The 13,926-nt window shown below is 59.6% G+C and overlaps 1 protein-coding gene across 1 annotated transcript in view; it reads left to right on the forward strand.

Annotated features, from left to right (window-relative positions):
- The first annotated feature begins 325 nt into the window (after positions 1-325).
- SYT7 (synaptotagmin 7) overlaps positions 326-13,926 on the forward strand; it is a 169,085-nt gene continuing 155,484 nt past the window's right edge. Inside the window, exon 1 of the mRNA XM_044919559.1 lies at positions 326-509. Coding sequence (XP_044775494.1) covers positions 326-509 — 184 coding nt within the window. The remainder of the gene's footprint in view (positions 510-13,926) is intronic.

Raw genomic sequence — 13,926 nt, forward strand, 5'->3', positions numbered from 1 at the left:
GGGGAGGGGGGGAAGGGCACGCATGGATCTAGCAAGTATGGAGGCAGGAGAGCACCCAGCACACAGCAGGTGCTCAGTAAAGATGTGCTGAATGAGGTCTTCAGTTTCTTGCTTTGCTGGACCCCCGGGAGTATGCTCTATGCCTCGATTTCACACTCATCACAGTGCCCAACCACAGCTATGCCTCTTGGTAGGGAGGGACAGAGCTGGGATCTGGGGTCAGGGGCGTGACTGGGGCCCCCCAGCCCCTCTGCTGGAAGGGCAGTAAGTCCTGCAGGGCATCCCATCCTCCTGGCAACCACAGCTCCCATGCCCACCCTGAGCCATGCAGCCTCTGCTGCCCGGTTCAAAACTCTCTGAAGCTGAATTCCGATCAGCCACAGGCAAGCTCAAGGAGGAGGGCCCAGGAATCCAGGGCCCCCACGCCCTAGAGCCCGAGGAGCAAGGGGAGCGCTGCGGGCCAGGAGGCTCCCCACACGGCGGGGGGGGGGTTGGTCTGGGAGATACTGGTGAGGGGCTCCAGGGTAGCCCTGCGCTGAACTGTGCAGAGGAACCCCTGCTGTGGGGGTGGGTGCCCTGCTGCTGGGCAGCTGCCCCCAGGCTCAGAGGCTTACATGGCACCTGGTCCAGAGGTGGGCGGCAAGTCCTCCTCTCCCCGGTGACAGCTCCGGGGAAAGCAAGTGTCCTCAGAGACCAGCATCACTCGGGAAGCAAGTGACCAAGTATCCCCCGGCCGGTGGGCACGGCGCTCAGGTCGGACGAGGGGCCATGGGGCCGGGTGGCCAGCCGGCATGTCCAGGCCGGCCCATCTCGGTCCCTCTCTCTCTGGTGCAGCCACTTCAGCAGCCAGGCTGCTCCCTGCGAGCTGGAGGCCTGGCGGGCTAGCCTGGCGGGGTCGTGCCTACTCCTCCCCCCCTCAGGAAGTGATGTCATCCCACTCTCTCCAAGGAGGAGTCAGAGCGCGGATTGTGGGAAGTGGGGAGAAGGATGAAGAGTGCGGGAGCCGCGTGGAGGGGTGGCCGGGCGGGGGCGGGGGTCTGGGACTCCAGCAGGGTGCGCGTCCCCGACCAGCGGCTGACGGCCCGGGGCCGGGAGAGGCTGGGACACCGTGGGTTGGGAGCCGGGCTGGGGCAGGGCAGAGCTGCCAAGAGTGGTGTTTCAGCCCCCGTTTCTCTACGGCCCCTCCCTGTCTCCAGGTGGCTCACCTTAAAAATACTGGGCTCAGGGGCCTCCTCACACGAACGGGATGACTGAGAGGTCAGGCTGGGGGGGGGGGTGGTCCCAGCAGGTGCGGCAGCTCCCAATCCCCTCTAAGCACTAATCCGAGGGACCCCCGCGGGGGTGGCTGAAGGGGAGTGCCGTCCCAGAGGGGCTGGAGGGGCGAGGGTCCCGCCCAGAACACCTTGTTCTCAGGTGCGCCCCGCGGAAGGCCCTCTCCCCAATCACCTCGAGGGGCACCGGCCTCTCATCCCCACCCTTCACTTCTGGGAGTCTAGACTGGCTAACGCTCCTTCAACTCACACGAGCCATTCACCTCACACCTGCAAACGCGCACACACAGCCCCGCCTGTGCACACGGCCCTGCCCTCCCCGCTCTCTGGCGGCAAGTGGGGAGAGCCTGGCTCCCGGCCGTGCAGACGTAGCCCGAGATGTGTCAAGACGCCGCAGAGATACGGCCAGTGGCGGCCTCTGCCCAGGCTCAGGGGGCGACCAGCCTGAGGCCAGCAGCCATGCTCGGGGCCAGTGCCCACCTAGATCACGTGGCAGGGCTCCTTCGGGCTGACCGCACCACACCGTGCTCCTCCAGCCTGTCCCTGCGGCCAGCTCACCACTGCAGAATCCTGGGCACAGGGCTGGGTGCCCAGGCTGCCTGGCTTCGAAGCTGGGCCCCACCACCCACTGGTCGTGTGACTCACTAGCTGTGCCTCAGTTTCCTCATCTGTAAAATGTCGCTTGACCCCACCTGCTAAAGTTCTGGTGAGGACCGCAGGGGAGAACGTCTGCAGAGGCCCCAGACGTGCTGGATAATGCCAGGGACGGGCCCAGTGAGCGGGTGAGGCAGAGGACGAGCTTGAGAGCCCCGGTGGACCAGCCGCCCCTCCCCCGCCTGGGCTAGTGGATACTCCAGCTGGTCAACGACAGGTCACAGGGGTGTGGGATGGGAGTGACAGGGCCCATGCTGCTGGGAGAGGCTGGGCCACTCCATTCCATGCGGACTCATCAATCTCAGGGCTGCTATTTTTAAGGGCCTGAAAGGCACCCTTTCTCTGAGACCCCAGCCCTTCACAAAGGGGGCCTGTTCCCCTGCTGGGATGTGATTTCATCCGGAGGAAATGTCTCAGGAGGGGGAGGGCAGAGGCTCCTTCCTGGTCTGGAGCTGCCACAAAGCACCTCCTCTGGCTCTCCTCCCTTGGGGCACAGGGTCGACGCCCTCCAACAACGGCATTTGTAGGACACACAGCCTCCCCTCCTTAGCCCAGACCGGTGGCACCTCCAGGGCAGGAGTGGGGCCCCCTCCAGCAGGGGAGAACAGAGGCACTGCTGGGGGCCCCCCATGTCCCCTGGCTGGGCCCCCAGCTCAGGCAGGTCTGAATGGGGTGCCAAGAACCTCCTCACGTGGATAGTTTGAATTGAGTGGTCCTTGGGGGTCCCTTTCTGCCCCCATCCACAAAACCCCGTTTCCCTGCTGCTGATTCAGGCCCCCAAATTAAGTATTAACCATTTTGGGAGTTCCTTTCTAAAGATACAAAACTCTTTTTTAAAAATGCGCACGCTATCTCCTATTTTAAAAACCTTCGGTGGCTCCCCATGCCTGCAGGATAAAGTCCAAGCCCCCTCAGGCAGTGGCTAAGGATCTTAGTCTCTGGCTGGCAGGCTGTGCAACCCTGTGCGGGTGCCTTGCCCTCTCTGAGTCCTGCGCCAGAAAGATATTCTCCAACCCCTGGGGATTCAGGACGTAGTCAGCTACAGGAACAGGACCTGCCTTCAGCCAGCCAGTTCCTTCCGGCTGGGGAGGCACTCCATCCCCTTCTCACACTGCCCCCACCTTTCTTTCCCAACTCCCCCCAAATCTTGTTGTCTCCCTAAAAACACCTCACTGGACAATTCCATGCTTTGCTTACTCCAGGTCCTCTGCCAGGCAAAATCCTACTCATCTTTGCAGGCCAGCCAAAAGTCATGGCCTCTTTGAAATCGTCCCTGACAGCACCCACCCCCCAACCCCACTCTTCTCAGGCAGAGCAGGCTGCTCCCTTACGGGATCCCCAGACCTCTCATCCCAGTGTAGCCCTGGGCACAGTATCTTACAGCCAACTTGCCAATTCCTGGCTGCCTAGCCCCACCCCAGCTCAATCAGAGCCCCTAAGGGCCTGGGTCTTGCAGCATTGTCCATCTGTGCCCCTGGGGTGTGAACACATCAAACCAGCCCCTCTCCTCCTGAGCAGCCTCAGAGCCCCAAACCACCACTCCAGCCCCCCGAAGCTACTGCAACATCTCCCCTCCAGCCACAAGGACCAGAGACATGGCTCCTTTCCCTCTTCGTGCACATCCTTGGCTTTTTGGGAAATGTCCCACCCCAGTGCCTCCCCTGACCACTGAGGGAGAACCATCTTCCCCCTCCTCTGGCTCTCTTGACAGTCTGGGGCTTTAGTTTCTTGGCCTGCAAATCGGGGATAACCCCAGCCCTCAGAGGGCTATAGCAGGAACTGGCTGGGACACTGTCACCAAGGCCTGCAGAGGCCCCAGTAGACACCAAGGGTCTATTCGTGGGGCTGTCGTAATCGAGCTCCTGGGGGGCTCTCTGGGGACTTGTTGGCAGGGTGATCTGTGACTGGGTTCTGGGGTCTGGGCAGGTGCTGCTGATGCCCGTGGCTGGCTCCAGCTGGTAGGAAAGGGCTGGAACGAACAGGTTATAAGCCCAGACAGGCTAACCTGCCCTCACCATGGGCCTTGGGGGGTGGCTGGCTAAAGCACCCCAGGCTGGGCCTCATCCTCTGATCCTAAGGTCCCCTTGGGCGTGGCCCTGGCAGCAGGTTTTGGGGAGAAGGGCCCTTTCACAGTGGGTGCTAGCCAGCAGGGTGCCGAGAGCCCCCAGGTGAGGGAGGAGGAGGGCATGGCTGTCGTGTCTATCCTCCAGATGGCCCAGAGCTGGTGGGAGACGGGAGCGGGGCCCGGTCACTGGAGCCAGGCTGAGCCCAGCCCCCACAGGAAACAGGATGACATGCTGTGGGAGGCCCATCGAAGGCCACCTCCAGCTTCCAGGTCAGCCCATGAGATCTCCCACCTGGCCTGAGCTGGCCCCAGGCCTCCAGGACAGGCTGAAGGTTGAGCTGGAAGAAAGGGATAACCACCAGGTCCAGGCTATGGGTCCTGCCATCAGGTGAGCACCCCCTATGCCCCAAGTTCTGGACTAATTACCTTCCACCCTCATGGCAGGCATGCTCTAAAAACAGACCGTGCCCAAGTGCTGGCTCTGTACTGACTGGCTGTGTGACCTTGGACAAGTTACTGACCTCTCTGTGCCTCAGCTCATTTCTAAAATGGGCTAAGAACAGTACCTACCTCAGAATTGTCACAGGGTTAGATGAGCCATACGCTGAGGACAGCGGCTGTCACACGGGAGGTGGCCAGCCAACGCACCCCCCGACAGCACTACTCCCGAAGGAGGCCCTGCAGCTCAGAGGACCCCCCGCCCCGACTCCCCACGAGAGAGCACTCTCTCACGCTCCTGACGCGTGACCCTCTTGGAAGCTGGCCGGTCCACATGAGATCCGTCCCCAAGAAGCCATCAACCACATGTTCCGTTTCAAAGAGAGTCATCCGTGGCTGGCCCTCCACCTCCCATGGCAGGGTCCCCACTACGGCTGGCAACAAGGCCGGGCCTAGCCACATCTAGAACTGCCAGTCCCGGACCAAGAGCAGCGTCCCCAGGCCAGAGTGACACTGCCCCTCCAAACCTCAGTTTCCTCTTCTGGACAACAAGGAGCCTGGGCTACCAATAGGAGGCTTGTGGTTTTGTACTCATATTAGTATTTACGTGATTTCACAACAAATGGCTGTGTGTGCCTTATAGGAACCAAAAACAATGAAGAGGGGGAGTATGAATTTAAGAACGAACACACTTCAGCACAAAAAATAAGGAAATTAAAATAGAAGCGGGGGGGAATCGGTTGCACACGTGTAAGAAGACATAAAAGCTCTCATAGGAACCATGTGTAAAACTATTATTAGACTCCGTGCTTCCCGGTGGCCAAAGTGAAAAAGGAAACTGGGTAGTCTGTAAGGTCTCTTTGAGCTCTGCAGGTTGTTTTGATCCTCGGTTCCCTGAGGGGAGGGCCCAGGACTCCCTCCCTACCCCACAATGAATGGGATGCCCCATTTGGAAGGGCTTTGAGATGGGAAGGTGCTCCAAACAAGGTGAGAGGGACAGGTGCCTGCTGCCTGCTAGCTTGGTCGGATTCAGATTGTTCCTGTGTTGGATGCTGGAGCTCGTCTAGTCTCAGTGCGGAAGGGCGTCTGACCTGGGGGGATGACTGCAGTGCGGCTGGGCCCCGGGGAGCCTGCAGGGTGACTGGTGGCCCCCAGAGGCTCCATCCTAGCTGGGACGGGCTTACCAATGGGCCACCCCCTTGCCAAACTGTGCTGGCAGATGGTTCTTGCCGTCTTTAGCAGTGTCCAGAGCATGGGCTTCGGTGGTGGGCAGACCCCAACCCCACCACCTTTGCAGCTCCATGGCTAGTTAGAGAGCTAGGTTAACCTCCCTGCTCACTCACGTGGCGTCCACAAGAGCACCTGCAGAGGGAGGGGATCAACACAGAGTAACCTGGTTCTGATTTCCTGAAACTGCAGGGTGGTCCCAGGGTGTCAGGCTGATGGGGAGGAGACAGCCCACCTGTAAGGTGGGGGACCCAGTCGTTTCACTTCCTCTAGCGTTTGTCAGTTGCCTACCATGTCTTGGGCCTGGTCTAAGCCCTTGGCACACATGACTCAGTCCTCAGAACAACTCTGGGAGGCGGGTACTGCTACTACCTGTATTTTACAGATGAGGAGAAGTGACTTACCCAGGGTCACACAGCCTAATTCCAGAGCCCACGTCTTAACCGCGACATGCTGCCTCTGAGGGGCAGGCCTTGATCAAATGCCTGCTTCTGAATGCAGAAGTTGGCTTCAAAACTCCCCTCCCAGCGTGAGGGGGCAGGGCCCTGGAAACCATAAAGAAGTCTCCGGGTCTCCGTGTGGCTGCAGACTCATGGTCGCACCACCACCTGGGAGAGAGTGAGGATCGGCCTATTGTGCAGAAGAGGAAGACTGAGCCAAGGAGGGCCCCACGGCCTGTCTGCAGGCGAGCACGCTGCGGGGCCAGGAGAGAGCACAGAGCGAACGCTGTAAATGTGGTCTTATTCCAGCCTCATCAGGCTGTTACCCCAGCTTCACAGATGAAGAAACCACGGCTCAGGGAGGTGCAGCATTTGCCCAAAGATCCCACGACAAGGAGCTGGGATTTCAAGCAGTCTCCTTGAGTTACTTGCAAGGAAAAAAAGAATCTCTGCCTCCTTCCGTCCGACTCCTTATTCCCACACACAGACACCGAGACCCACACATGTTCCTTCCACCCCGAATGCCCCTTCTTCCCAGGTCTGTGGCCCCACACGGAGGCTGGGCTCTGGAAGGCACGGGAAGGGGGAAGGAGCCGAAGGAGGCGGCAGAGAGAAAGCACACGTGGGCTGGGGGCCGCGTGCGCCACCAGCCTGGGCCCGGGTGTGTGCTACCCAAGTTAGGGGCCCAAAAGCTGTTGCTTTTCACGCCTCAGCTGTGCCCAAGCAGAAGGCAGAGCCAAGCCTGCCCAGGGCTGGGGCTGGGTTTCAGCACGAGATGGGTCCTGGGACTAACACAGTGTGCCTGGTGCAGCGGGGAGCAGGAGGGGCACGCCACTGCCTCTGTCCCCTCTGTCCCCAGAGCACCTTCCCTTCCCTCCGGACCAGGCCAGCCTTGACGGGGAGACGCCTTCTCTGCTCCTCACTGCAGCCCTGGGGGGTGGGTATGGCTGTTCTCTCATCACCTGAGGGGAGACTGAGGCTCAGGAGGTTAAATAATCTAATGAGTGAGGGGCCAGGTCAGGCTTTGAGGCCACGTCTACCTGCTTGCTGATCAGAGCCCTTCCCACAGAGAAGCAATCAGGGGCCGGGCACAGAGTTCAGAGAAGAGAATGAAAACAAGGAGCCCCAACTGCTGGGGGCCTTGACTGTTAGCCCAGAAGTAGCCCCCAACAATTACTTTAACACCTGGTTTGTTTGGGTTTTTTTTAAAGATTTATTTATTTATTTGAGAGAGCGTGCCAGTGTGGGTGGGGGTGGGAGCAGAGAGAGTCTGCAGCAGACTCCCCGCTGAGCAAGGAGCCTCAGGTCATAACCTGAGCCGAAAATGAGAGTCAGACGCTTAACTGACTGAGTCACCCAGGCACCCCAACACCTGTTTATTTTTTTAAAAAACCTTAGATGGCACTTAGTACACACCAGGCACTTCAGCAAGGAGCTCACAAATACTGCCTCCTTTAATGTAATCTTTTTTTTTTTTTAAAGATTTTATTTATTTATTTGAGACAGAGAGCATGAGAGGGAGGAGGGTCAGAGGAAGAAGCAGACTCCCCGCCGAGCAGGGAGCCCGATGCGGGACTCGATCCCGGGACTCCAGGATCATGACCTGAGCCGAAGGCAGTCGCTTAACCAACTGAGCCACCCAGGCGCCCTAATGTAATCTTTTTAACAACCCTAACAAACTTAGTGCTGGTCTTACCCCATTCTAAGGATGAGGAAACTCAGGCCCAGAGAAGTTAAGCAACTTGCCCAAGGTCAGTTAGGAAGTGGCAGAGCCAGGCCGGAAGCCACAGGCTGTGCTCCCAGGCCTCTTGAGAAGCCCTCCTCAGGGCTCCATTTATCACAGAGGCTCCAGCTTCTCATTCTGACGCTAATTATTTTCCACTCCTCCACAACAAACAGGATTTGCCATCTGCCACGGCCCTGTCACAGACACCAGCCAGCTCCCTGGGAATCAACTTGGGTCTCCTGCTAGTTGCTCTGGGAGGGCAACTGGCTGTTGAGGAATGAGGAGGCAGGGCCCGGGCCCTCCTCCCACCCCGGCCCTCCCCTGCTCCTCCCTCCCGGAGGTTAACGCCAGAGCCCAAAGGACCTGTTTCCAATAGTGAAAGGGGTCCCCTAGGTTCTGGCCAGGCCAGATTTTGTTTCTGAATTCTTCCTCAGGCTGTTTATTTTCCTGAAATTAGGAAAGGGCCCTTGTCCCACATTCATTCTTGTGCCTGGGGCGAAGGTACCCTGGAGTAGCCCGGGGAGGCGGGCGCTCTGGCCTTCTGATGGTGCTGCCTGGCTGTCTCCAAGCCCCAGGCCAGTTCCTCCTGCCTGTCTGGGGCGGGGAGTGGGGGGGGCGAGGGGCAGGCTGGCAGGCTTTGGCCAGCCCCAGGGCTTGTCTCCATCCAGGGGGAGCCCCTTCCCTACCGCCCCTGTGGCCCTTCCACATGCTCTAACATATGTGCCTTTCCCCAGCTCTCCCCTGGAACCCTCCCTCCCTCCAATGCACTGACCTGGAGGGTGGCAGCCAACCAGTGAGCCCACGGCTGCCTTCCCTCCAGCCCCGGAGTGAATCTTGATTCCATCCTTTCTAGTTGCCTGTGACCCTCACTTCTCCGAGCCTCAGACTCCTCATCTGCAAAATGGGATAGTGAAGGTACCTGCTTCAAAGGGAGTCACGAGGAGTAAGTGAAATAATACATACAAAGCACTCCGCTCATAGAAAGTACTAGCTGCCATTACTGATCTTTATTAATCACATCTCCTGAGAGCTTAGACCTTTTCCTCACTGCAGCGAGCCCCTACCCCCGGAGATGTGGCAGGGGTGCTAATTTCTCTGCCCTCTAAGACAACCCTCCTGAACAGAAGGGCCCAGCTCTCTATCCCTGGCTACCACACCTGCCCTCACCCTTGCCAACCTACGTGATGCCTGACCGACCTCTCCTGGGAGCCCCACCTGCTCATGCTGAGGCGCCACTGGCCCTTCCTCCTTTACCCCATAAGGAGCAGGTGAGGTGGGAATCACCATCCCGCGGGTCCGTGGGTCAGCGTGTACCACGGAGCTCCATCCAAGGCCATGTTTGTGCTCTTGCTAGAATTCCCTGCGTCTGTGTCTGCAGCCTCAGGACGTCCCACTGCTCAAACTCCAGACACCCCAAGGGGCAGAGGCCCACTATTCATGCCCATCTGCCCTCCGCATCCTATTCACCCGCCCCCCTGCTGCTCCCTGTCCAGCCTCCCGCAGGGCCTGTGTGAAAGCCCCTTGCTGGGAGCCCCCCACCCTCCCCACGGCCCCTTCTACCAGGCAGTTCAGTGCAACGCCCTGGTCTGGCTTCTCAGAGCTTCCTGGAGAGGAGACTCCCTGTCCCGGGGGCTGGCAACACCTCCGAGAGGAATTAGCACCTTCCACTTCATTAGAGGTCCCCTAGGGAGGCTGTTACCAAGAATGCTAAGTGGGCCACACCCAGCCTGACACCTCGCCCCACGCCCAGCATACCCTGTGCCGCTGTGGTCCTGCTGCGCGCCTCGGGCTGTGGGCTGGGTTTCGGGGTCTGGCCCGCCCTGGGGAAAATGCCTCCCAGGGTCTGCATGGGCCCCGGATCCATGGAGGGGCCACCTCCGTGGGTGGCGTGGCCATCTAGGGCACGGGCCAGCCTCCTGGGCGATTTGGTTTCACTTCTACCATTCCCTGGGCATCAAGGAAGCAGGCAGGCATCGAGTGACAACGTAACCCTAGCTCCTTCCCAAGGGGGGAGATCTGCAGAGTTCCCGTATGTAACAGCAAGAGCCAACATCCTCTGCCCCACAGAACATGGATGGAGGGAGCATGGGGGGCTTTCAACTGCACACAGGCCTGGGCCCAGGCCCCACCGCTATGTGGGCCTCCTCTTGTGTCCAATGAAGGGAAGTCAATCCTCTTCAAAGTGGGCTTCTGGAAACCTTCAGGGACCCCCAGATAAGGGGAAGTGGCCAGAGCAGGCAGGGCTGGGGCTTCCCGGGGCTTGCATGCTATGTCAGTCAGAGTTGATGTTAGCTGCTTTACATATGGGGGTTCCTTGTAACATTTTACTGGAACGAAACAGTCTCAGTGCTTAAAAACATTTGGGAGGCACTGGACAGGATGACCTCTCAGGTCCACTCTGGCCTTGACTTTTTGACTTCTACCTGGTTTTGGTGTAGAATTGCCAAGGAGAGGGCCTTGGGGCTCCAGGCAGGACCCCAAACTAGTTCTACAGTCACAGAGTCTGCCTGGCCTGAGCCCCAAGGGCAAGAAGGGGTCACAGGAAACACCACGGCAGGGGCTCCGACTGGGGCCTGTGGCTGATTCGGCTCCCCTTCACACACCCCTCCCCTGCAACCACTCCCTCCCACCTCCCAGAGCACTACAAAGCCAGACCCAAGCCCCAGCTACCCCACGGCCTCCAGGAAGGGGTAGGGGCTCAGAAGGTCCTCTGCTCCTGGATGGAGGGCAGGGCTAGCCCTGCTTTTGTCTTCTGCTCACTCAGACGTCCACTGAGCTGCGACCTTCAGAGCGCAGCGCAGGGACCATTCCCAGGACAAATCAACTACAGAACCCTGCGCTTCCTCCTTTGTAAGCCGGGATGGTGATGACAGTGCCTCCCTCGTGGGGCTGCTGTGAGGACAAAGTTCAAAGCTGTAAAGTGCTGAGAGCAGGGACCGCGCAGGGGAGGTGCTCGCCAGCATTAGCTACATGTACACACAGTTTACGGCTTTAATTAAATCAACCCCCTCCTCAAAAGCATATTATGGCTCTGAAATGCCCTTTAAATAAGATTAAAGCTGCCAACCACTGGCTGTAAAGCTCTCCACCAACTGCCCCCCCTTCCATCCCTGCCCATCGGACTAGCCCATTTCCTGCTCCTGACTATGTCTCTCATCCGCTCAGAACTGAGCAAGCCCAGGGGTTTCCTCCTCTCCAGATGGCCCACTCACTTCAGGGGCCCCTCCCTAGTGACGCTCAGGGCCTGTCCCCGGTTGGCCGTAAGCCCTTGTCCTGCCTGATCAGCCTACGACGGGCCAGGGGAGCCAGGGCCCACGTTCCTGCGGGCTCCTGGCCTGCCTGCTGCACCTTCTCCTGCTTGCGGGTGCTCCCAGGGAGAAATCTCGGCTCCCCCTGCCTCTCTTCCAGCCTGGGGGGATGGGCCTGGAGGCTGTGGGCAGTCTGGAAATGGGGTAAGCCTGGGAGAGGAGCCCAGGCATCCACTCTGGGGGTAACCGCATCAGGCAGCTGACAAACATCAGCCTTCTTCTGTCTGTTCACGCCGGGGCAGGACCAAAGGACCCGCTTTGTATCTGGTTAGGGAAAGGCTCCAAGAGCACGGGGCCCGGCCAGCTTGCCCTCGGACTCCAGGGCTTGGCGTCACTTTCCTTCCCAGAGGACTCACCCTCAGGGCCTGGGGCCTGACCCTGCCACACTGTCCCTTCCGTGGCCTCTGTCTCCCTGCCTGCTCCCTGGGTGTGGCAGGAGGTGGAGCTAGGTAGAGCTGCATGCCCAGCCCAGTGCTGGTGACCACGGGCTGCGACTGCCACCCTTCTAGCCCACTTAACAAGGACACAGCAGGGAGGTAACAGGCATTTGGTAGGGCCTCTTCCCAGTCACTGTGGGGCAGGTGTCCACGGCCCCATGAACTGCCTGCTACAGGAGGAATGAGGCAGGCCTTTCACAGACCCCTGCTGGCCCCAGGGAGGTCGGCAAAGCTGCTGGGGACTCCAAGGATGAACCTTTCAACAGAGAGCTGATGGCACCAGGAGACAGCAGCAGGCCCAGGCACTGAGTGCTAACAGGATGCCCACCTGGGACCAGGGAGACAGACAAGGTCCTGGCCAGACAGGCAGAGGCCGAGGCTCCTGCCAGGCAGAAAGTGGCACCTCATCTCCTCCAGGGCTTGGGAAGGCAAGGTGACGATGCCTGCTCTCACAAGCAGGCCCAGCCCTTCACCGCTCGTCCCAGAAAGGCTCCGGAGTGCGGGGTGGCAGTGAGCTAGGGGACCTGGTGGGGGGTGGCCTGCGTCACAGTTCCTGCTGACTTCCCCGCCCTTGGTGGCCACTGGCTGCTATAAATACCACTCCTGCCTCTAGATGTTGCAGGAGGTGACCTAGAATCGTGGGCTCTGGGGCCTCCTGGGCGCCTCCTCCCTGCCGGTGTTAGACCGAGCCTGTCTGACGAGAACATCCTGGCAGCCTGGGAGCCCACCGACACCAAGCGGGGCCCTGGCCGGGAACGGGAAAGCCCCAACACCGAGGGGGACAGCTATGGCTTCCAGCCCTGAGCCTGCTAAGACCAGCATTTCTACCATTTTATAGCAAGTGTTGAGGACACCAGGTCCCTGCAGAACAAAGGCTTGGCCAGCCTGCAAAGGAGATGCCGTGCCTAAGGCTCCCAGCTCGGCCCCGACACCACCCACCTCTGGCCTCAAGCTCAGGGGAGAAGGTTCCCAAACCACCTGATCCTGGGCCCCCTCCCCCACTTCCTTGGGCCCACTGTGATGCCAAGATTCTACCTGGTTTCCCAACTTCTCGTCACCCTGGAAGCCTCCCGGAGTGGCCCTGATAGTGCTCTACTAGAATGTGTGGCCCTTGTTCATTCTTCCAGCTGCTAGCATGCTTCTGAGAGGGCCCTTTTCTCCATGATAGACCCCTGACAGGCCCAGGCCCCAAGCCCCCTGCTTGCCCAGCCCAGGAGCACAAGACAGGAGGTGGCCCTGAGCCCAGCAGCTATGAGGACCCCCAACCCTCCCACAGGGCCAGGATTTGGTTCCAGGCTCCCTGCCTTGGGGCAGGGGAGGATGTGAAAGGAAGAAAGACTAGGAACAGCTCCAGGGGTGGGCTCCAGGTGGTGCAAATACAGGCGACATCTAGTTAAAATGAAATGCGTGCATGCGGCCATTCTCCATCCATCCAGCAAGTCATCAGAGTACCTGCCACACACCAGGGGCTGATGTGGGGCCAGCCTTCTCAGAGCCCACAGGCCAGAAAAAAATAAAGACCTGAAGCTAATCTTCACATACGGCCAGGGAAAATTCCATGACGCGTGCTCCGAGGGGGTGACCCGTCAGAGCCTGAGTGAGGAGGTGAGGACCGGCTGCCTTTAGAACTGGGAGCAGTCTGTAGGACAAGCCAGAGGAAAGAGGCTACAAGGGGAGGGCAACACAGAGGACGCCCCTCAGTAGGAAGGCCCATGAAGGAGGAGGAGGAAGGACCGAGCAGAGACCAGATGAACAGGATAGAAGCAAGAAGGAGGCCCGAGGTGGAAAGGCCAGTGGGCCCAGGGGGTCTGCGCTTCATCCGGAGAACAGAGGGCAATCACGGGCCACAGCAGGCGTGAGGCTGGAGAGAAGTGGGGGACCACACTGAGGTTCAGCAGGCAGTGGTGACAGATGGGATGGGGCAGTAAGGGAGAGGGTGCTGTCAAGGACACCCCAGCCAGATGGTCTGTGTAACTGGACAAACACCAAGTGATCCTGACTCCGGAGGCCATCATACTCCAGGAGCCTCTCTCTCCCTGCACAGGGAAGGATGGATGGCGCTCTGGTTTCCCCTGACCCTGGAGGAGCACCATTCGAACCCAGGCCTGGGGCAGCCTGCCCCACCCCAACATCTACGTCCTCTCCTGGACTTCCAGTTCAGTCTGGTCCAGCCCTCAGGTGGGCGGCAGGCCCCGGTGTCCGGCCAGCCCACACCTGCTCAAGGGGAGTCACTAGGCTCTTCTCTCACTGCTCAGGGTGCCGGTGTTGAGCTTGAGGTTGGAGGCGTTTCCCCTGAATATTCAACTCCTTATTCTTCCTGCCACCAAGCTCTGACCACAAATATGACCACGGGGAGGGGC

The sequence above is a fragment of the Neomonachus schauinslandi genome, chromosome 11, assembly GCF_002201575.2.
Source record: "Neomonachus schauinslandi chromosome 11, ASM220157v2, whole genome shotgun sequence".
In the NCBI taxonomy this organism is placed as follows: domain Eukaryota; kingdom Metazoa; phylum Chordata; class Mammalia; order Carnivora; family Phocidae; genus Neomonachus; species Neomonachus schauinslandi.